At 38.1% G+C, this 23,696-nt stretch overlaps 1 protein-coding gene across 1 annotated transcript in view; it reads left to right on the plus strand.

Annotated features, from left to right (window-relative positions):
- Nucleotides 1–3,720: 3,720 nt before the first annotated feature.
- The window catches only part of LOC136858478 (sialomucin core protein 24), a 61,273-nt gene continuing 41,297 nt past the window's right edge, over nucleotides 3,721–23,696 (plus strand). Inside the window, exon 1 of the mRNA XM_067138046.2 lies at nucleotides 3,721–3,953. Within this exon, the coding sequence (XP_066994147.2) occupies nucleotides 3,875–3,953 (79 nt within the window). The 5' untranslated portion in view covers nucleotides 3,721–3,874. The remainder of the gene's footprint in view (nucleotides 3,954–23,696) is intronic.

The following is a 23,696-nucleotide window of genomic DNA, read 5'->3' on the forward strand; positions in this document are numbered from 1 at the left end:
CAATTTAGGTCTCCGGCAAGGATAATGGCATCATCCCTAGTAGTCACAGTTAAAGCTTTACTAACTTCCTCAATAATCTCAGTTGATGAGAAATCTGGCTGGAAATATACACATACACAAACACACGGCTTGGTTCGAACTACTAAAACGTTCGTAGATCTGTATTGTACACTAAATTGTGAGAACTGATCAGTGAACAGACATGCAATGCCTCCTTTGGGCCTCCCTACTGGAGGTTTTTCTGCCATGACGAATAATGTCTACTAGTTTGCCACGCATGCGTTAAAAATGTTTCCACTAGGATTATTACATCAAATTCCTGTATCATCTCTTCTAGTGTGTTTGTCATGCTCAGCAGTCCTTCAATATTCCATAATAGTAGCTTAATCTTTGATGTAGGCAAAACGTTGTCGTCCTTATCGGGATTTGGTTGAGAGCATTGTACCCGAGTCGTTATGGGGTCGAAAATTATACCTCCTCACCAAAATCCTCCCTGGCCAGAATTCTGGGTTATTTACTTTTTCTAGGTGGTCAAATCCAATACCAATTCGGAACGCCTTCTTTGTACCTTTTGTGTCTAATTGGTCACAAATAATGTCATCAGATATATTGTTATCTCGAAGGAATTTAATAATATCCTCCCTCTCCGTGTTCTGATGAAGTTTGCCTATGTACAACCAGGCTGTTCTATTAGCCGCTCTTAGGTTGCTAGTTTCATCAGCCTTTCTCGAACCTATGATTACCTGTCTACGGTGCCGGGTTCGCTTCACAACCTCCGTCCAAGTCCCCTCTTCGGTGTTATCAGATGACGTTTCTTTGTCTTCAATTACTCGAATGGTCTGTTCGTGGCTATTTGACTCCACTTTTGGTGGTTTCGGGGCCATTCCTTTCTTGGCAGTGATTTGAGGATGCTGAACTATAACAGAAGTACTGGTTCCTTTAGAAATGTTCTTATGGTCTTCATTTTGTCTAGGCATCGCTTTATTTATCTCTTCCGCAACCGTTTGTTTGATGCTTTCCTTAAGACTTCTTATTTCTTCCCATATTGCTTTTAATTCTTCTTTTCCATGTCTTAACATAATTAAATCATCTTTGCATATCTTGCACATCCATAGCAATGTAGTGCTAGGCTTTTTGAGAGTCGCGAAGTCACCCGCATTAACTCCGGATCACTCCTTGTGAAACCACTTACGACAGTTTCCATCACAGCCCACAGCAGCACTGGTCTCTGTTATCTGTTTTCCACATTCTCCACACAGAGTGTTGTCTCCTGTGCTCTCGGTATCGTTCTTTGCTGGCATTAGGAACACACCCTCGAAGACGTTGCAGAGCAGAGCAATATGGCTACCACACTAAAATAATTTTGAAGTGCTCGTTTGGCTGATATTTACTCCACTACACAATAGACTCGAAGATAACACTTATTCAGATAGAAGTTCACTATAGAAAATAAACTTTACCGTATCTGGGTACACTGGATCAGTTTTGATATCTGGTACGCCGTGATTTCAAATAGTAAACCGTCACTATCGATATACTTGTTTAAATCAAAAACAGTAGAGACAATACACGACACTGAGCGAGATATCGAGGGACAGCTACTGGAACTCACTCTAGCGGATAGACCTGAACGGTACTGATTCTGTCATAAGAGCACGTGTATTTTTGTGTGAAGTTTTTGGTGTTATTTATGCGTTTTCAGTGAGTTGACATAATTAAATAGTAGCGTGTGTTATTCCTTGATATCTCCTCTCAACATGAGGGGAAAGGTATGTGCTGTGTTTGGCTGCAGTAATTACGAAGTAGAGAAAAATGCGCGCTCGTTCTTCAGGTTCCCTCGTGACAAGAACATGTATTAATACGTAATATTGTGTTTGCATATATATTCTTCCAGTGACAGAGATTTTTATAGTACTTCATAATCTTCTGACCTGCTCGACCCATGTTTTAACGGGCTTAAAATATAATACGCATATTTTATTGTATAGTGCAGCAGTTAACCTTCAATACCGATGTGTTGTTGTAGGTGTGATCTGTGGGTTTTGAAATGTCACAGAAGCGATTTGGATAAAGTGTACAAGAAAGAAGGGACGTTACGCTTGTATAAGAATTATAAGATCTGTTCAGATCATTTCCAGGCCAGCGACTTTAAAAATCCTCGACTATACAGCCAAGGGTATGTTACATTTTTACTCTAATTGTACGTAAATATTCCTCAAAGCATCACTATCGACAACATTTTCAAACTTTTCTTTCTTTTATCCCTCTTTTCAGATTAAAGCCAGGATTTTATAGATTTTCTTTCTGTTAGTAGGCTTCATGTTAAAAGGAAAATTGTCCAGCTTTTAAATGTTAATTCATTGCATCATATGTGTAAGGAATGTGCCGATATTTTTATTGACAAATGTCTTAATGTGATGATACATTGTTTTTAAATGAGGAAAAAAGACAAATCCAACCGCAAGATTTCAGGCAGGTATGCTAAAGCTAAAATAAGTAATGCATAAATGAAAGATCAAGCCATTTCACAGCAGTCCATTTCACACCTTGTTTATATGTCTAATTTCAGTCTTTGAATAATAACCTTTTAAATAATTCTTCATTCATTTATCCAGAATTGCTTTAGCAACTTCGAAGTTAATATCTCAATACCACTGTCTTTCTAGACGTAATTTATTTATCCATTTCCGTATATACATTTCAATTGATATTTCAATTTAGCGTGATTTGTTCAGGTCAAGTCACTAGGAGCGCCACCGTCGAATTGTCTCCCATTTTAGCAAAGCGAAATCCGTAAGTGTCGTGTATTGTCTCTACTGTATTTGTTTAAATCAACAATCGCGCTCGCTCACGCAGTCTTTAATGGAAGGATATTCGCACCAAGTCGTACACACTTATCACGAGTAAATAATATAATGCCTAAAATTAGTTTATCCTCATATCTACAAAACTGAAACACTCGAATAAGGTGTAATTCTCTTGTGGTTTCCAAATGTTCACTTTATCAGATGAAACACACACTCAGATCGATGGATAATCACAAGTCACATTAAATTTAAATTGATATAGGCCCTAGCCTATGTTTTCCAGAAAATCGAGTACGTCTCTATCACATACACCAGTCACAAATTTTACACTGCTCTTGCACAATTATATCCCCACATTATAATTAACAGACTATATACAACACTGAACACTATGATAACACGACGGGGTATTCAGTTCCAATACTTTAAGAATGAGACACTTTACGACACTATTAACTATATTTTATGATGGTTACTTAAGATGTTCGCGAAAATTTTATCTCACATTCACGACAGAACAGACAGCATTGATATTTCACACTCGCGAAGCATCCGACTATTCCTTCAGTGCAGCCAACGTTAGCGCCAACGACAGCTCGCCCGGTTAAACTAAACGAGTGTCAGAAATTGGTGGAGAAAATGGACGTAAGGTTAAACTAGGTACTAAAGTTAAACGGGTTTAATTTATACCAGGTTTAACTCAATTTGGAGAAACTGGCCGTAGACTCATTTTTATTCACACCACCCATTACCGGGCAAAATTAACAGACCCATTAAACATCGAGAAGAAGGCGAATGACTTCCAGTGGGGAGGATGAAATTTCATGTACCGTTGCAACTATGTTCTTTTACTCTTAGCGGAACGTGAGTTCGTACTCGTTGTGAATGGAACATTGTGTATGATGAGCAACGTTGGTATTGATGGCGTAATATTTCCGCCCTGTAGGGGAAATACTTTTGTATGATTTGAGACATTGAGGGGTCGTTTGGTCAGGGTAGGTGATCGTATACACATCTTGCTAAGTTGTCTTTTAAGTTGAGGAGTTGTAACGAAACTTTCTGTGATCATGGATACGCACATTATTTTGATATATTTTTCCTGCATCGTTGGAGTACTGGCGGGATCTGCGGAAATTTCATCTACAGGTTAGTAATATCCTTTTTATAATATTCGTGCTTTCGGTGGTGGTTTATTTTTCTGAATGACTATTAGTAGTAAGTTCTTGATATTATCTATAAATTCTTTACTGTCACGCTGTTTAGAATGAAGTCTGTAGTAATTCAGCCACCAGTGATACCGTACGTCAAACGGAAAATGCAGGACATGCAGGTCATATGATCAGGAACTTTAATTCAAGTGCGGTTCCTTTACGTTCTCGTGTTTTAAATTAAGTGTATATTGACACTTGAAATATTTTGATTTCTAGAGTATCTAACTCGATTTTCGATACGTACAGTTTGGTTTATCTATGAAAGTGTCTGCGGTTTTGGCACTTAAGTGAATACATTGTGTTTTTACAAATAGTTGAATTTCAGATAACTTAATGCTAATAATGCGTATCGTTCACTAACCTGGTTATGTAGAACGGTTTATTTTTCTCTCCGTAAGTTGTAAAGTAATTATTTTGACAAACTTTTCTTTCTCCTACCTGTTTATCACCGGGTGAGTTGGCCGTGCGGTTAGGGGCGCGTGGCTGTGAGCTTGCATGCGGGAGATAGTGGGTGCGAATCCCACTGTCGACAGCCCTGAAGATGGTTTTCTGTGGTTTCCCATTTTCACACCAGGCAAATGTGATACTGTACCTTAATTAAGGCCAGGGCCGCTTCCAGCTCCCAGGCCTTTCCTATCCCATCGTCGCCATAAGACTTATCTGTGTGTCGGTGCGACGTAAAGCCACTAGAAAAAAAAAGCAGTCTATCATGGCTTTGATTGTTGTGTGATTTGTTTCGACTAGTTCATCATAAATCTATAGGTACTGTGTAATATACCTATCTGTAGATGTGGTTATTTTGCAAGAAAACAAACACTATGGTCAGTTTTGTAAGAGTTTTGATGTTCTTAGAATATAACCTAAGCTGTGTGTACTTGCATTTTACTACCTGTGGAAATTTATACTAACACTTTTGTTTTTTCGATCAGTAAAACTGTCATTTGAAATTTAAAGCTTGAATGCGTATTTGATCAGTGCTGTGTACTAGTGTTGTCTCTAATAAACTCATCGTACTTGTGTTGACTCTAAAAATTTCTTTTTAATAACTCCCTGGTAATTTGTGCCACGTCAGTATTTGTGCCTGAATTAGAATAGCTGCCTTGGGAATAGATGTTTGAGTTTGGTTGATAACTGATGTTTGAAGAATTCTTACATTTGCTGGCTTCTTACACCCAATATGAAGTGAGATCTTGAGGTAGCTTTGTGCATGTGCAACATAGAAAGGTTGAGTGAAAGTTTGGTAATGAGCGGTAACATGTCAAACTGGTATCCTACCAATAAAGCCTGTTTGCTTGTTAACCCTTGGTGGAAAGATTGACACCGAATCAGTTTAAGTGATTCTTTTGAGAGAGCATTTTTGCACAAGTATTTGCTATAGTAACTGAAGTGCGAAGTGAAATTATTATGGGAGGAAGTGTGTTTTGTTGTAGAACGCTATCTGAGTCATTTCATTTTCTAGTCAAAGTTTTGGTTAGAAGGAAATATTGTTGGACAGACATTAAAAATATTTTCAATAGTAAATAGTTGTAGTTTCTGTTGTACTACTGTAAAGAGTTTTCATGTAGTGAAAAAGCAACATGAACTAACTGTAGACTATTTAGGCCTAACTGTAAAATAGCATTACACAATTTTCGAAATACAAGAATTGAAGAGACCCTGTGTGACTTTCTAAATTAATAGGGAGAAGCATGCTGATAGTTAAATCAAATGGGCGCTGTATATTATTAGCTGTCTATGTCCCAAATGTTTCTTGGCCAAGCAAGTATCTGCATTCAAGGGTAAAGAAGAAAATCCTTAAATAGGCAACATGTATTTCCAGGATGATGAGAGATTTAGGCATCATACGGAAACAGTAGAAATTCCGAAAGACATTACTTTTATATCATGATAATGATATAATATGTTGGAAATCTTAAGTGGAATACCTTGTAGCGGAGAGATGTGTTCACTGCGACAGTTAAGAACCAGCACGCGTCATAGTCCATCGCCTAACTACGTGCCAGCATTTCCATTGGGTGAGACAATGGGATATGACGTCACTCCCAGCAATGAAGTAAAATGAATTCTGTTACCAGCTTGCGCACAAGAAATACTCAACTGCACAATAAAACAAGTGAATGCAATCTGTAAAGGAAGAACTCTATTCAACTCACCTTAATGTAGGAGAGGGTACAGCACGCTTGCATCTTTAAAAAACTCATGCACCCTCGTGTCAACAGGAAAGTTCGTCTTAAACAGGAACTCTGCCAAATAGCTGACCAATAGCCTAACCAATCCAGACCAATGGAGGTGTCACGCGGAATACTAGAGGCCTAGGGCCGCTTACGCCCCCAGACCCCTTTTGCTTGATCCAGACCAATGGTCTAACCAATCCCGACCAGTGGCTTTGTCACTAACCAATCTAGACTGACGGAGGTGTCGCATGGGATACTAGAGGCCTAAGGCCGCTTTGCGGCTTGTAACTTGGGAGCTTATGCCTCCATACCCCCTTTGCTTGATCCAGACCAATGGAGGTGTTGCGTGGGATACTAGAAGCCTAGGGCCGCTTCGCAGCTTCTAACCTGGGGACGGGCAGACCCCAATTGCTTCATACAGACCAATGGCTTTGTCACGAGATTCGTAAATTCAGTAGTGCCGCTGCACTAGGACTAGTTCTTTATATGAACAGTTGGCAGCTCTGTCCACTGCACGATCAAGCCCTTTGCGAGATGCGAGTGAGAGAGAAATAAATTACAGTGCAATCGTGCCTAGATGCGTGCACTGGAAAATGTAAGTTGTTCTGAATTTTTGCCAGAAACTACTGCATTTGTTGACAGACCCCACAATGTTCAAAATTATGTATTAATCCTAGAGAAGTCATATTACGGTCTTTTTGACCAAGTTCAGAGAGAAATGTTTATAGTTCTTAACGTAGCGGTCCGCTAACTTCCATCCCCTCCGTACCTTTACATTGGACTCATCCACTACCAGTGTGCATAAACAATTTACCCCTCATGCTCCTCAGATTCAGCCTAAGTGCATTGCTTAATGGACCTGGTCTAAAACTCCTGGCGCGCCCCATGACATTTATGCTTATTTATGTGTTTAGTTTTTTTTATTTTTTCATTTAAAAAATACAAGAATGTGTCAGTTTTGTTTTATTTTCGTGTAAAATAGTGCCTCTGTATATAGTGAAGTCAAACGCATAATGGATAGAAACAGGAAAAAGAAATCAACAGACTTATTAAGAGCGTTACTTAGTTTCATGCACCAGCAATCGTTGGCCAATGATTTTGTTTTGTACTATCTTGAACACTACTCTAATTAATTCGTATATTATTTACAATCATGCAAAAGGTAACTTTAACATTCAAAGGCGTAATTATTTGAAAGAACTAAACCAACAGCTATACGTGAGATATTTGCAAGAACGGTATTCAGACTGTCCCAACGGTGCTAAAAAAATTGTTAGGATTGTCTGAACCTCAGTTGTTTAACATCCAGTTTTTGTATTGTCAGAATACCTTTGAACATTATTTACAAGTTCGTGCAAAATTATGTACTAGTTCTGTAACATTAAAAATAGTTTTTGCTTATGCGCGCCTCCTCGCGGGATTATTTTTGCATGTCCTCTCCAGGGTTAATTGATTCTGGTTATTCAGCAGTTCTGAGTATGGGTCATTTGAGCTTATTTCAGATGTTTATATCCCAAAAGTTAATGAACCTATGGTTTTATAATTGTTATACACTTTTGACCTAGACTATAGAGTGGATACGTGGGGAAACTGGGAGTGAGATTTCTAAATCCTATTGGGTGGGTAGGAGACAGGGATCTGTGCTCATATGGCCTTCACTTAAACCGCAGTGGTACATATAAGTTAGGAAACTTGTTTAGAAGGGTCATAGGCAGGTACATTCAGGGAAACGGGGTGGCCTAGGGAGTGGTGTTAAGTGAACAGGGAACTGGAAATCAAGTAGGGATGACAAAAATGTCAAAGGTATTCTGACAATACAAAACCTGGATGTTCAACAACTGATGTTCAATCAGTCCTAACATTTTTTTATAGCTGTTGGTTTAGTTCTTTCAAATAACTACGCCTTTGAATGTGTTGAATGGTTCATTGTATCCTTAATGAACAAGGGGAGTGTGTATGTGAGGATCTTCAAAAGGCAGAAGCATTCAGTCAGCAGTATGTAAAGGTTGTTGGTTACAAGGATAATCTCCAGATAGGGGAGGTGAGTAATACTAAAGAAGTATCAAAATTTACTTATGATAACATTTACAGTAAGATACAAAAGTTGAAAACTAGAAAAGCAGCTGGAATTGATCAGATTACCTATCTAAGGCATTTGATAGGGTAGATCATGGAAGACTACTGGAAAAAAATGAGAATTACCATAAGCGGTATGTTCCGAGCTGTCAGTGGAGAGATGGCGTGGGAGGACATCAGTAGATGAATAAGTTGAGTGGTGTCTTTAAAAGTAGGAAAGATCACAATATGAAGATAAAGTTGGAATTCAGGAGGACAAATTGGGGCAAATATTCGTTTGTAGGAAGGGGAGTTAGGGATTGGAATAACTTACCAAGGAAAATGTTCAATAATTGTCCATTTTCTTTGTGATCATTTAAGAAAAGGATAGGAAAACAAAAGATAGGGAATCTGCTACCTGGGCGACTGCCCTAAATGCAGATCAGTAGTGATTGATTGATTTTAGTGACATTATTCACGATTCCGATTTGAGGAGTGGAAATGGAAAACTACCTAAGTGCCAGGAGGTACGTAGTGGAGAAATACGGACAAAACGATTGCTGTCAAGAACATGGCACTTAAGTTGTTCTCCATTTCTCTCTTCTGGCACATGTGAAGTCTTCCAGGTCGTTACGCAACACAATAATGAATGACCTATCATTCTGTTTCGGAACGTATTCAGTGCATTCAGGAACATTGTATTGAGTGGTATATGTATGTGTTAATCACATTTTATCTTTCATACATTATGATGGAAGCCTACATACTAACGTGAAAAGGGTAAACAAATGACACATTTCTAGTTAAGTTTTGTGATTGTGCAAGTTTCGTAACTGAACGACACTTTCCTGTACAGCATAGAACATGTTAAAGAACTCTGTAATCATCATTATGAAACGAAACATACAATACGTGCAGGATGTATCATTAAGTGGATAATATCCGCATTTGAATGTTACACTGTACATGGTTATGAATACACGGTTTCTTCTCGACACAGCTGACGATAGTAATCTCTATACTTTACATCTAAGTAGTCACAGAGCGCCAGCAGATCCTTCTTTTCTGCACTGATGATGATTCTTCTGCACATGGGGAAGCTGTGATGGACGAAGCCCCCACATTTTCTTTGTTTTCTTAAATATCTTGTGTAATTTGTTGATGACTACTGATAAATAAAATCATAATAAAATATCATGAATAAAAATATGTAAATTAATAAAATTACTCAAAAACTTCATAAAAATAATTGAAATAAATAATCGAAATGTCTGTAGTGTAGAGTTCACCAGAATGGATCCCTCGAATTTTGATAGAGCATAATAAACTTTATATCCCAGGGCGTGTACATAATGCTGCGTACTGGTACATCTGCTGCAGGCCTTACCTAACCTTCTGAAAATGACTAGATAGGTAGGAACTGCACCTAGGTTCATCAATAACTCCACTGATTCTAAAATAGCTAACTATATTCTTAACAAAATCCGTGCATAAGCACCTCATCAGCACAAAATTATACATATAATACACACACAAAACATTGCTGGAAGACTCCATATTTACAACAATGAAAACCTTGGGAAAACTAAAGCGAGAACTAAGCTACCATTTGTAGATAGTCCGATGAACAATGTACATATATGTAGATAAATACCCTTCACTGTCTCTGTATCAATACTGCTTGCCAGTTCTCATAATCAGCACTTCTAACATCACACAGATACTGTACCTCGTAATACTGTGTTCACAGACTTTAACACTTGTTGTAAAGATATATACATTTAAGTAACACGCGTATCGATCCTGAACATAAATTATGGAAAGTCTGAGATAACTTTCACCAACATATAATGCCAGGCCGCCACAAGTACTACAATACTTAATGCGCAAGCACTCCACAATCCGTCGATCAGCCACTTTCCACGAACATAAGACTACGCTCCACGAACGTTTGAAGTCCAGTCCATTGCAGCCGTGTCACTCCAGTCAGTGTATCGGCACCACTTCCTTCCCATACAGTGTGTCAGTTGTGGTTCTCTTCCGTAGTGATTCCTTGGTTCCTATATAGACATCATCATTCCCCTTCCTCTCAGATAATACGTCTGGATTGGTCCTTGCCAGCCAATCATGAGTGATGCTCTCGTCAAGACCATGCCCTGAACTCATACTTGGTCTCAAGACATAAACAAACGCTCGGGTTTATTACATGAGTCATCGAACTTCCCTAGTACAATAACATCAACACACATCTCATCAGACACTGGGATGTCCGAATGAGTCATACGAGTTACCAGAGTCCAAGATAGCAATGTTTTCCCACTCATGCATAACAAATTACTCATGCTACATATATGGTTACCTTCCAGCTTACGATTAATGACAAAATATACAAATGAATTACTGATAATAATAATAATAATTATAATAATAATAATAAATCGAATACTGACAATGATATCTCTAACTTCTACATTTAATTTGGGGGTGTGATATATGTACTTATCACACTTGTAGGACACCCAATCACTATCGAATGACGTTCTGACATGTATTACTTTAGGGTGTTGGTTACTCACTCTGTGTGAGGCTTTACTGAGCTGCAGCTTGGTAGTATTGATGTACTCGTTGGCGAGAGCTCCAAAGTCAAACCAATCATCTTTACCTATTTTTATCTTGAATGATTTTTTGGTTTTGCGGACTTAATAACGGCCTCTAGCTCATCTGGGATCATGTCTTTAATTACTCGTTTCCATTTCTCAATGAGACCGAAGTTCCTATCACATCTCATGAAACAATGTCTGGACACTAAGAATTTTAAATCAATATTATCAAAATGGTCTTTAGCAACTAAAGAAATGAGTGTCATAAATATCCTGTTTTTGTTTTGTGATGTGCAGTTGTCACACCATATAATGTTTCGTTTGTTTGTATATCGAGACATCACTTTGAATAAACAAGATATTCCATTAGCCCCCTTGACCTCCACTCCCTTAATCCCACAAGCACGTGAAATTGTCATTGGTGCCTGAATCATGCCTATACATTGATTATAGCAAGCTAGTTGTCGTGAGTAAAACATACTGGAATGTGTGAGGGTTAGAACAAACAGAACCTGTTGCATATCCATACTCGCTGTGCAGGTACTAGCCTACTGGTGGGTAGCTGAGAATCACAGATTTTACTTTTCATAAGTGTTTGTGCTTTTCCTCTCGCTCTACATAATTACTTTTCATAAGTGTTTGTGTTTTTCCACTCGCTCTACATGTAGCTGTAGTTCACTGTTGGCCTTATGTTGTTCTGACTTCGAAGACATGACTTTCACAGTGGCCTACAGCTTGTCACAACGCTGGCAAGTGTCTGTTCTGGGTTTAGCAATGGAGAGTGTCTTAAAATCAGTCTTGAAGACACCGCAATAGTATTTGTATGTCATCTTATTGTCTGGATACTTTTCTTTGAACCCAGTAAACATCTGGTGGTAACTTAAATCCGGACCGAGATATTCTTTCTGCGATTTCCTCCTACTGTAATGACTACATTCTCGGGGAGAGGAATTTCTATGGTTTTTCACCAGATCCCTCTCATTTGTGGTGAACTTAACCTAACGAGGGAACGGTACGAAGTCGGACGGCGGATTTCGATTTGATTTTTACATATTCGTGAAGGTCTTTTTAAGCTGAAACACGTAGTGGAAGTCTAATTTTTCGCTGGTATTTTTAAGGGGGGCATTTGGAAGCTCAAAGTTGGTGGTGCGCGCCCTGAATTGTACAGTACATGCTGGCACACGTCAGCGCTCACGGCCAGCTGCTGCCCTGCCTCGCCTTCCCTCTCCACTCCTTCGCTTCTGTCCCCCAACAGATACGGCTGCCAACAGTTGTGTATATGAGACGGCGAGTCCTATTCTATTCGGTCAAGTTCTCCACGACTGATGGCTATTCCATATAGAGGAGATCGCATTGGACTCTTTACTTTGTCATGGCTGCTTGCAACATTATTTCAGCTCTTATTAATCCCTACGGTGTTAATATTCAGGAAGCTACAGAGCTTTCTGATGAAGAGCAAAGCATGTATATACAAATAAAGACAACGTTTGATGCAATTTTGGAGGGAAAATGCGAATTTATTCAGGAGGAAGAAGCCGTTTTCGTTGATTCAGAAGACGAAGATGGCGTTGAGGAGGAGACAACAACACCGAGGAAACGCAAAGATGGAGATGAGTTTAGCGAAGGTAACAGGTCTTGTGATGACTGAGGAAGACCCTGTAAGTCAGTGGAAGATTGATTCCGAATCATTGTTGGACATGTATCAAAAAATAAAGGAACGAGGACCTATGTACGCTGTACGGAAGTATAAGAAGACTTGGAGACAAATTTATGGAATCATCAACCACGTTGAACACAATGGAGAAATGAGGAAATGTGCAATGGTTTGAGCTAATGTGAAAGAAGAGTTCACCAAGGCAAGGATGCGTTATTTATATGTCACGAAAGTGGACATTGAGCGTTGGATTGGTGAGGGTAGAGAGTTGTATTGCCCGAAACACTCTCTCCAAAGCGCCTCATACATGACAAAATTAAAAGGCGTTTGAAAATTCGATTCCGAAAAGTAACCAAACTAGTCAGTAAAACGTTTAAAAACAGACGAAGAAGTACGACACGAAGTGGCTAAAAAGTTTGTAACATTCATTAATGAATTGCAAGGAAAGGAGATCCTGGATGCCAATATCTGGAATTCGGACCAGTCCCGATTTGAGTACGAAATAGCAACACAGAGAAGTTATGATTTTCGTGGTGTGAAAGACGTTCTTGCTACGCTTGTTTGCCGAAATAGTTTTACACACTCCCGCACAATGCAATATCACATTTCTAAAGCAGGAGAAATGGGACAGTTGTTCTTGATCGTTTTCCAAGAAATTAATGGAAAGTTTGGACCTAGAGTACAAGAAGGTATCAAAGCCTACATGGATGCCTTTAAATATGTCTTAATTGATTGTTCATCTTCCGGGAAAATGGGGAAAGGGCATGTACGTAACTGGTTTCAAAACGTTTTCCATCCGCAATTACAGGAAGACGGAAGAAATCTTATCATAGGTTCATTCAGTGGCCAGGGCAAAAATGCACAACTTTAATCCCTGACGAACAAACATGTACAAATTGAATACACACCGAAAGGAACTATGTATCTTTTCCAGCCGTGTGATCTTGGACTCTTCCCAACAACTAAAATGTTTAGTCCGTCGCATGGAAAACATTTACCGGTAAGGAATTTATACGGCCAATCAAAATTAAAACCCAAAACAGACTTTTCATTATAACTAGTCTAATACTAGCTCATAACCATTTACAAGCTGATTGTTTTGTACCAATGCTGAAATATGGTTGGAAAGCGGATAATTATTCCGTTAATGACAATATACTACAATTTCATATTGTCTCGCAAACGAATTTTCATGATTTGACTGATAGAAAGTGTGCTTGAAATGATTGTACCAATTTTTCGTTCATAAGGTGCGCACATTGTTGTCTTGTGTTTTGTTATTCACATTTTGTGTTAGATTTTCACTATCATGCCATGAACAATGGACCAATGCCAGACTGTGCTAGAATAAAGTTATTTCTTGAACACTTTGAATGTCATGATGATGCAGATGATATTTGATTATGTATTATTTGTATGTTAAGTAGTGATTTGTAAACAATTTTAATTGTTTATTTATTCCATAATAAATTCATCTTAGTAAATAAAATGTCCCAACTAACGTCAGTATTCACCCGCAATCTGTTGTACACAAATATAGGCAACCTTATGTGGTGGGGGACAGAGGAGAACCGAAGGAGTGGAGAGGGAAGGCGAGGCAAGACAGCCGCTGGCTGTAAGCGCCGACGTGTGCCGGCATGTAATTTCTACAATTCATTGCGCGCTCCGCCGACGTTGAGCTCCCAAATGGCCCCTTAAAAAGGACCAGCGAAAAATTAGACTTCCACTACCTGATTCAGCTTAAAAAGGCCTTCACGAATATGTAAAAATCAAGTCGAAATTCGCCGTCCGACTTCGTACCATTCCCTAGTAAGACTTACATTACTTTTATAGCATGATAAGGATGTCATGTGTTGGAAATCTTAAGTGGAATACCTTGTAGAGGAGAGATGTGTTCACTGCGACAGTTAAGAACCCACCCGCCGTCTCCCAGAAGTAATTTTGCTTTTATAACCCAATAGAATTCATCACGTGCCATAGTCCATCGCCTAACTACGTACCAGCATTTCCATTGGTTTAGGCACAATGGGATATGACATCACTTCCACCAATGAAGTAAAATGAATTCCGTTACCAACCCGCGCACAGAAATACACAACTGCCTAGACCAGTGGAGGTGTCACGCAGGATACTAGAGGCCTTCTAACCTGGGAGCCCCCAGGCCCCCTTTGCTTGATCCAGACCAATGGCTTTGTCACTAATCTACCCTAACCAATCCAGAACAATGCAGGCGTCACGCTGGATACTAGAGGCCTAGGGACGCATTGATCAAAAGCAATTACACGCTCTTAAAAAGATTATTTCTGATAATAATCTTATTGTCACTAAGGCTGACAAGGGCAATACCACTGTTATAATGAAAAGAAACGAATATATTAATAAGACTAAAGAATTCTTTTCTGACAGTTCATTCACTGTTGTTAAGAGACCCTACTCAAAAAATACAACGCTTTCTTAAACAAACTCTTAAAAATACTTAATTCCTTTTAACTGAACAAGAAAAAAACTAAATTTATTAGCATGAATCCAAATCTTCCGACCGCTAAAGCCCTTCCTAAGATACACAAACCCGGCATCCCTATCCGCCCGATCATCAATTACAGACCAAGTCCTGTTTATAATGCTTCTCAATTCATTCAGAAGTTTCTAAGAAGATATTATCATTTTTTGTCTAAAAAATCTATTAAAAATACTACAGAGTTGATCGAGAATCTTAATAAATTCCATATCCAACCTAACCATTCCCTTCACTCGTTCGACGTTGTTAATATGTATCCTAGTATTCAAACCTCTAAATTATACCCTATCATTGAAAACAATTTAGGCAAATACAGCCACCTAAGTGCTTTAGAAATACAAGACTTTATGTCTATCCTAAAATTGGTTTTAAATAATAACTATTTCACTCACGACGGTATTATCTATCAGCAGGAGGGTTTGGCCATGGGATCGCCGGCTTCGGGCATCTTTGCTGAAATCTACTTGGATTTTTTAGAACATACTAAAATTGATAATAATAATAACTTCATTAATATTCTTTTTTGGGCTAGATATGTTGATGACACTTTGGTAATCCTAGATGAAAGCACAACAGACGCAGCTTCCACTCTTATCAACCTTAATAATATTGACCCACACATAAAATTTACGCTCGAATCTGAATCTGAACGAAGAATAAATTTTTTAGACTTAACCATCATTAGGCAACTATATTCCTTAAAATTCAACATTTTCAGAAAACCTACCCAAACACCTTCCACTATTCAAGTTTCCTCTCATCCGTAAATCCATAAAAGAGCGGCTTATAATAGTATGGTTCATCGAGCCTATACGGTCCCAATGTCTGAAAGTGATCTTAAAAAAGAATTGAACAATATCCGTATGATTGCTAAACTCAATGGATACAATAGTTCTTTCATTGAAGGTATTATCAGTAAATACAAACATCGTCCTATAACCACTCTGAAAAAAGAAAAAAGAAAAATTCCTTTATTTTCTACCTTTACGTTCAATACAGATATTTATAAGGTCACTAACGTTTTTAAAAAACATGATGTTAAAATCTCCTTCAGAACCAACAATATTAACGCTAAAGTCTTACACAACTCATCATCTGTTTATAGAACTGATCGTTTTTCAAAATCTGGTATATATAGGGTCAAATGCAACAGCTGCAATTCTTCTTATATTGGACAAACAGGAAGAAGCTTTAAAATACGATACTTGGAACATGTCAATGCCCAAAAACACAATAAATTTTCTCCAGTTGGTCAACACATGAATGATTATAATCATAAATTTACTGACATTAAACAAGATATGGTAATTCTCAAAATTATGAATAAAGGACCCCTCCTTAACATAACAGAGAATTGCTTTATAAATCTAGACAAATATTTTAATCCTAATTTCAATCTTAATGACATATCCGAAACATCGAACATTCTTTTTGACCTGCTCATCCAACTTTTCAGATAATCAAAATTAATATTAAAGGTCCAATTTTTCATTCTATTTATAGCACTTTTAATCATTCTTCCATATTCCCACATCCCTCAGCCCCACCTTAAAAAAAATCTTTTTCTTCTCCTTCCTTTATTTTTCTCCCTTCACCTCCTCAAGATTTCCTTTGAACCTTACCTACCACCATTTCTCTCTTCAGCTTATCACAACACGCGTAAATTCCCTTATGACATATTTTATTTAAACATTTTCTTCCACCTGACCAAATTTATTTATTTCCTACTGTCATTTATTCAGAGTCAATTGTATGTCCGCATTGAACTGCGAATTCATATCCACCTTTATTTAACTCCATATATGTTATTCCGTCTCGTGAAACATCCATCATCCTTCAAGATTCCAGAAGCAGAAGAGCTTTCTTCTAGCATCTTACTTCGCATCGACAATTATTTCTAGTTTATAAACATCTTGAGAAGACAATGTTACGGTACTTTTAATTTCAATTGATCTCTGAATGAACAACATCATCACTTGAAAACCAACCTTTTTCGATTTCCACTTTCACAACTTGTCATTTTTATACGACGCACGGGACCTTTTTTATGGATCTCTATTTTTTAACATAATATAGCGCTTCTCTGGACTCCTTAGCCTCCACGCGCAACAATTACCGAGTTCCAAAAAACTGAAGAGCCTTTCCAACATCCATGTGTTTTGACGTCTATGAATACCTCAAATGACGTAACTTCTTCGAATATACAACAGCAAACTCAAGAAGCCAGCATTCAACTGATAATTCTTCTTTATAACATCTTTTAGTGCACACTGGACTTTTAATGCTATACAGCGCACTGAACTTTATTCATAAATAAACAACATAACTTCCGCTCAGTGCTTCGTCAATTGGAAGAGTTATTATTTTTAATATATTGCTGCTCAATATCCCACATGGTATGTACTTTTAAAAAAGACTGTACTTGTGTTTACATTGTTTATTTTTTCTTCGATATTTGCACTTTAATTTACTTCAGGCTGATGACCTATTACTAGGTTGAAACTAGTCCCTATGTAATTTAAACTATTTACATTTTGTATTGAAAAGGTGGACCCAAAATAATATATTAATTTACTCTATTGTAATCCTGAGTTTAGTCGCAGAGTTCTCCAGTCATTGTGGTTGACTGTGAAAGCTTTTTTCTCTTCCTACTCAGGAGATTTGAGTGATTGCGTGGCAACAGGAAAGTGACGATGTTCTCCTTCGACAGTTAGAAAAAACATGTATTTTCTTTTATCTTATGCTTTCTTCAGTGATAATTGAATGATAAAAATATCTGTTTTTAAACATAAAACTCCATATTGCTCTTCAATAATTTATTTAGATGAAAAAGTACCTTTAAATTTCCAAAATATGCTAATAAAGTTATTAAAAATAATGCAAAATTCTAAAAAAAAATAAATGCAAATTTCATAATAAAACAACCCCAAGTTCCACCAAAAACTAAAACTAAAAACGCAGGTCACTATATATATAGGGCTTGTGGAAGGTGCTTGGAAGTATGCACAGTTTATTCAAGAAAGTAGACAGGAGATGACTTAACACTGATGTATTGATGATGCGGTGAGCAGGTGATAGGAAGCTTGTAATGGCCAGCAATGCTTGATATTGGTGAATTGGAGCGATGTGAAGAGTCAACAAAAGGTAAATGACGTAGAATCTTGAATAAGCATTTGGAGGGAACGTTAGGCTATAGCCTCATCTCTCCAGCAAATGGGAGTTCTAGACACTATGGAGTGAATTTCAATAAACACAAGGCTCTCTTGAGGTGGCTGGCTTTGATCCTTTCCAGGTCCACCAGGTTTTTGTATTTGAGGTGTTGCCCTATGCTATCCAACCAATATGTAGTTACTGTGGTTATTTTTAACCACATGAAATGTGAATAGATATCTGAAATGGATCACAGGGGTAAGAGGTCTTATTTTATAGTATATCATTGCTGGTTTATACCCTTTCCTGAAGGGTATTCTTAAGTCTTTGCCTCTTTTATTTACAGTTCATTCTCTTCCACGCACTCTGCTACCCTGTTGGTAGCTAGTTGAAAGTCCTCTTGATCTAATGAAGCCAGTACCATGTCATCAGCATAGATGTAGATCTTTACAATCTTTGGTATGGTTCTTATGATGTCCGCTGGAGCAGTGTTGAAAAGTAATGAGCTTAGCCCCCGCTCCCCCCCCCCCTCCTTTAGGACTCCGTTTGTTTGCTGCACGATTGTCAACTTCGTTAAATTGTCACTTACTTTGGTGTGGTTAATCCTTAGCAGGTTCCTGACGAGTCTGGTCATATGGTTTCCTTCCTCTATCAGTCTTTGATCAAAATCGCTGCATTAGGGCCTACAGAAATTGCCAGGTTCTTCAAATTTCATTTCAAAAAGATTTCAGATGTTTAAAAATACATCTTTGAATCCGGTATGGCAGTTTGAATTAACGTGAATCCCTCAACAACACTTTAGCATGATGGTCACTAGGCAAACTGTTGTCTCTAAAATGTTATTTTACTTATTTGAGCTCATGGTGGTGGTAATTATTTTTGAATGACTTAGGAAAAATATGTCCCAAAATGACAGATCTTGGATGTAACACTCATTAACTCTATACCACACACATCCAGACATTGCCAGATTCTTCAGCTTTCATTTTTAAAACATTTAAAATTACACCCATTAGATATCCGCTGTTTTAGATAATTTAAATGAGAGTTGATTAGACCTAATTTATGAGAGTCCATTAGACCTACTGTACCTTGCTCCTCATATCAGCACATAATCTTCAAGAAAGAAGGGTGAGGTAATATTAAAACACTTGAATTTCTTAGTTGAGTGTATGCACCAGGGAAGTAAAAAATAGTGAAGATATCCACAGAAATATGTCTTGACTTACTGAGCTTATAAAAAACTTGAGTCTTTGAATGAGCAGCAATATCATGCACAGAAATTGTTGTAGATACCTTGACAATTGGAATGTCTGTGGTTTGAAGTTTGTAAAATAAAACCTTATTGACATCAATTTTGCTTGAAAATTCAATTATACATGCACTTGCTGTACCCTCAGAATTACTGCCTTCCATAGGAGAAACCAGCATGGCGAAGTTATTCCATTTAGTGTGAAAGATGGAGAAGTGCCATCTGGTTTTAGGCAGAATGTTGTTATACCTATTCCCAAGAAAACAGGTGTTGACAAGTGTGAAAACTACTGCACTATTAGTTTAGTATCTCATGCCTGCAAAATTTTAACATGTATCATATTACAGAAGAATGGAAAGAAAAGTTCCAACTGAAGTGGAAGAAGATTACTTTGGCTTCAGAAGAAATGTAGGAACACATGAAGCAATCCTGATATTGTTTGATCTTACAGGACTGAATTAACGACAAGCCCATGTACATGGCTTTTGTAGATCTAGAAAAGGCATTCAATAATGTTGGTCAGACAAAGCTATTTGAGATTTTGAAGGTGATCGGGATCCGGTAACCAGAAAGAATTATCTACAATCTGTACAAAAATCAGGTGTGCCATGATTAGAATTGAGGCCTTTGAAAAAGAAGCTGCAATCCAGAAAGAAGTGAGGCAAGGTTGCAGTTTGTCCTCCCTCCTTTTCAGTGTTTATATAGAATAGGCAGTAAAAGAAATCAGAGAGGAATTTGGAGAGGGAATTGCAATCCAATCAAAACCCTGAAATTGGCCAATGATAATATTTTATCTGAGTCTGCAGAAATTGCTTAATGGTATGGGCAGAGTCTTGGGGAAGGAGTACAAGATGAATGTAAATAAGTTCAAAACAAAACTAATAGCATGCAGTTGAACCAAGTGAGGTGATGCAGGAAATATTAGGAAATAAAGTCTTAAAAGGTAGTAGATGAATGTTGTTACTTGGGTAATAACTAATGATGGCAGAAGTAAGGAGAACATAAAAATGTAGACTAGCACAACCAAGGAAGGGCCTTTCTTAAGAAAAGAAATTTGCTTCAGACATTAATATAGGAATTGGAAGGATGATTTTGAAGACTTTGGCCTGGAGTATGACATTGTATGGAGGTCAAACATGGATGATAACTAGCTGAAAATGAATAGAAGCTTTTGAAATGTGGTGTTACAGAAGAATACTGAAGATGAGATGTTTAGTTCGAATCACAAATTAAGAGATACTGAATCAAATTGATGAGAGGAGTTCGATTTGGCTAAATTTGACGAGAATGATAGGACAAATCTTAAGCCACCTAGGGCTTGTTCAGTTGGTTCTTTGAGGGAAGTGTAGGTAGTAAAAACAGTAGGGGTAGACCAAGGTATGAAGATGAAAGGCTGATTAGATCAGATGTAGAATGTAGTAGTGTGCCACACCAAGCAGCCTTGGTGTTGCACCATACATAAACATCATATCTCTGTGGCTATGCTATTGACGTCATTGTTGGTATGTTCCCGAACATGTGTAACATACTACTCCTTGACAGATGGTGCTCTTGGCTGTTTTTGAGACTCCTTGTCTCTAGGTCACTTCCTTGGGAGGCGTCTGTCTGATAGGGAGGCCAATAATGTACGGCTTCGGGAAGATGGAAGTGGTCCTTAACTTCTCCTGTACCTGACTCTCATTCTAGAGTCGATGTTCCCGGTTACGTAAAGCCTCCGTGTTCTACCTGTGCATAAAGCAGGTATTTATTCGGTTCGTTTGCCATAGTTGCGCGGACGCTACATTGAGATTTTCGTTCTGCAGACCTTTTACTTTCTTTTAGTGCAGATCTTTTGCTTTGTGTTTTGTTTTCCTTTGTACTTTACATACGCGTGAGAACAGAGGGTAGTATTTATCCGTTTGCTTAGTTGATGTACCTGTTTGTGATTTTACATCGAGACCTACCATTGTTGTCGTCTCCGTTCATGGCGGAGCTTTTTGAAATATGGTATTATATCACGCAGTGTGCATATGGTGACTGTTACGATTGTAGTTTGGGCGAGTCTTATCTGTCTTTGTGGCTACCCTATATTACGATCTGTGGTGTCTGAATCAAGCTTGTGAGTCCATGAAATTACATGTCATGCTATGCGGATTGTTTCTGTAATGTGCCTTGACGCTCTGACCTATCGTGGGTCCTTATCATTTCAGTTCTCTATTCTCTGTGTGTGTTTGTGCTGTCCACTTGTGTGATTTATGGTATTCTCCACATCTCACGGGTGTTATTTTCATTTAACTTTCATTTCTCTTTTATTTTTGCTTTTGACTATTTTTGGGCCTTACTAGTTATTTTATGATTTTCCTTTAGTTTTATTTGTTTGATTGTTTACCCGTCTCGTAACTATGGCAACCATTCTTTTAAGTTTTCTTTTGTTCCTTGAGATGCTGCTTTTGGTAGAGATGGTGAATATTGTGTGTTCGCATCTCGGGTGATGCTCGCTTGGAGCTCGGGTGATATGTTATCGATCGGGATATGCGAATCCCTGTGCAGTTTATTTTGATTTTCTCCCGCACCTGTCCAGCTTCTTAATTTTGTTTGAAGTATTTCACGTCATGAAATTACGTATTTTCGAGGCGAGTTGATATTCTGAGATGTGGTTATTATTTTGGAAGAGACGATTGTGGCTACTCTCGTCGATACTTATTGAGCCTCTTGGTGTTGCTTACACCTGTCTACGTGTAACATACTCTATACATCTTTATATTTAAGTAACTATACAATGCTTTACCATTTTTTGTTCATCAGTTTATTCATCTAATTTTCCTGTGTGTTAATAAATCCCTCATGATTGTACCCATTCTTTCATTTGGGGAGGGGCACAGGTTTTACGTTCTCCCTGTTTCCTGTCATTATTTGCCTACGTACGAGTCCAGCTCCAGACTGTTTTAGTCTGTTCCGACCAGTCCATGAGGTGAGTATCGACATGTGGATGTTGATATATCCTTGGTAGGAGGAGGTCCTCGGTGGCGAGTATTGCATGTCGTGTGTGGGTTTTGGAGTAGTAATGTAGAAATGAAAAGATTAGCACAGGATAGGGTGACATGGAGAACTGCATCAAACCAGTCTATGGACTGATGACTCAAAAAAACATAATCATTCAAAAAGTATAGACAGAATGTACAAAACATTTAAAACTTTGCTGGGATAATCTCCATGGAGTTACAGAGCTGTAATTACCAGCTCTTGGATTAGTGAGTTTTGTTGTTTTGGAGTTATGATAAAAGAAAATAACATGTCAGTTTTTTAACAGATCTAGAAGTTTTATGGTCTAAATTGGGATCTTCATTTTTCTCATCACCTTCTGTGTATATGCATCTTGAGTGAAAAAATAATAGTCTTTCTCTTTCATTGTCAAACCTTTCCCCTGTTATGGTTTGTTCATATGGTCACCTTATTTTCAAGTCTGACAAGGAGGTTGGTAGAACAGGTCTGTCTGTATTCTGTGCCCTGTTAGCTGCTTTCAGTATTGTATTTCATCCATGCAACTCTCATCACTGTCTTGTTTTGTATGTTGGTAATTTCTTTCCAGATTATTGCAGTTGGGGGTTCATTTGTGGGTGTTCTGTTACCCTGTTGCCTTAACCTTGTTTTGAACCTGTGATTGGTGCCTTCTTTCCTATCTATATATTTGTATTCGTACATTTCTTGTACGTGTAGCATTACAAATCTCACATTTTGCACATCTCCAACACATTTTGTTGTGTTGTGTTCAAGTTAATGAAAGTGGTAGCCAGTAATTATGAGCACCAGAATTCTTTACCTCTTGATCAACTAATAATTGTGCCATGTTGAAAAACTGTAAAAATTTGTATGGCCATTAAAACTTTGTTTGGAAATTGTAATGCCATCGATACAACAAAGAATGAGCAATGCATAAGAATATTATCACGGTGGAAATGTTCTTGGATGTAAGGTTGTGGACGAATAGTAGTACTGGACCAGAAATTATTGTACGTCCTGGAAGTATCGTAGTGCTTCAAAGTGTTCTGCAGCATTGTAGGCGTAACATTTGCGATAGCTGCATGAATGCGATGACGCAGATCTGGTAGATCACGAACTGGTGTCTGGTACACTTGATTATTGACAAACCCCCACAGGTAAAAATCAAGTGGCGTAATGTTGGGGCTTCTAGGGGCCAAGCAATTGATGGACTACCTCTCCCAATCCAGCGATCTGGGAACTCACAATTCAAGAAATCCCTCACAATTTCCGCATAATGGCATGGTGCACCATCTT

Source organism: Anabrus simplex, chromosome 1 (genome assembly GCF_040414725.1).
Source record: "Anabrus simplex isolate iqAnaSimp1 chromosome 1, ASM4041472v1, whole genome shotgun sequence".
Taxonomy (NCBI): Eukaryota; Metazoa; Arthropoda; class Insecta; order Orthoptera; family Tettigoniidae; genus Anabrus; species Anabrus simplex.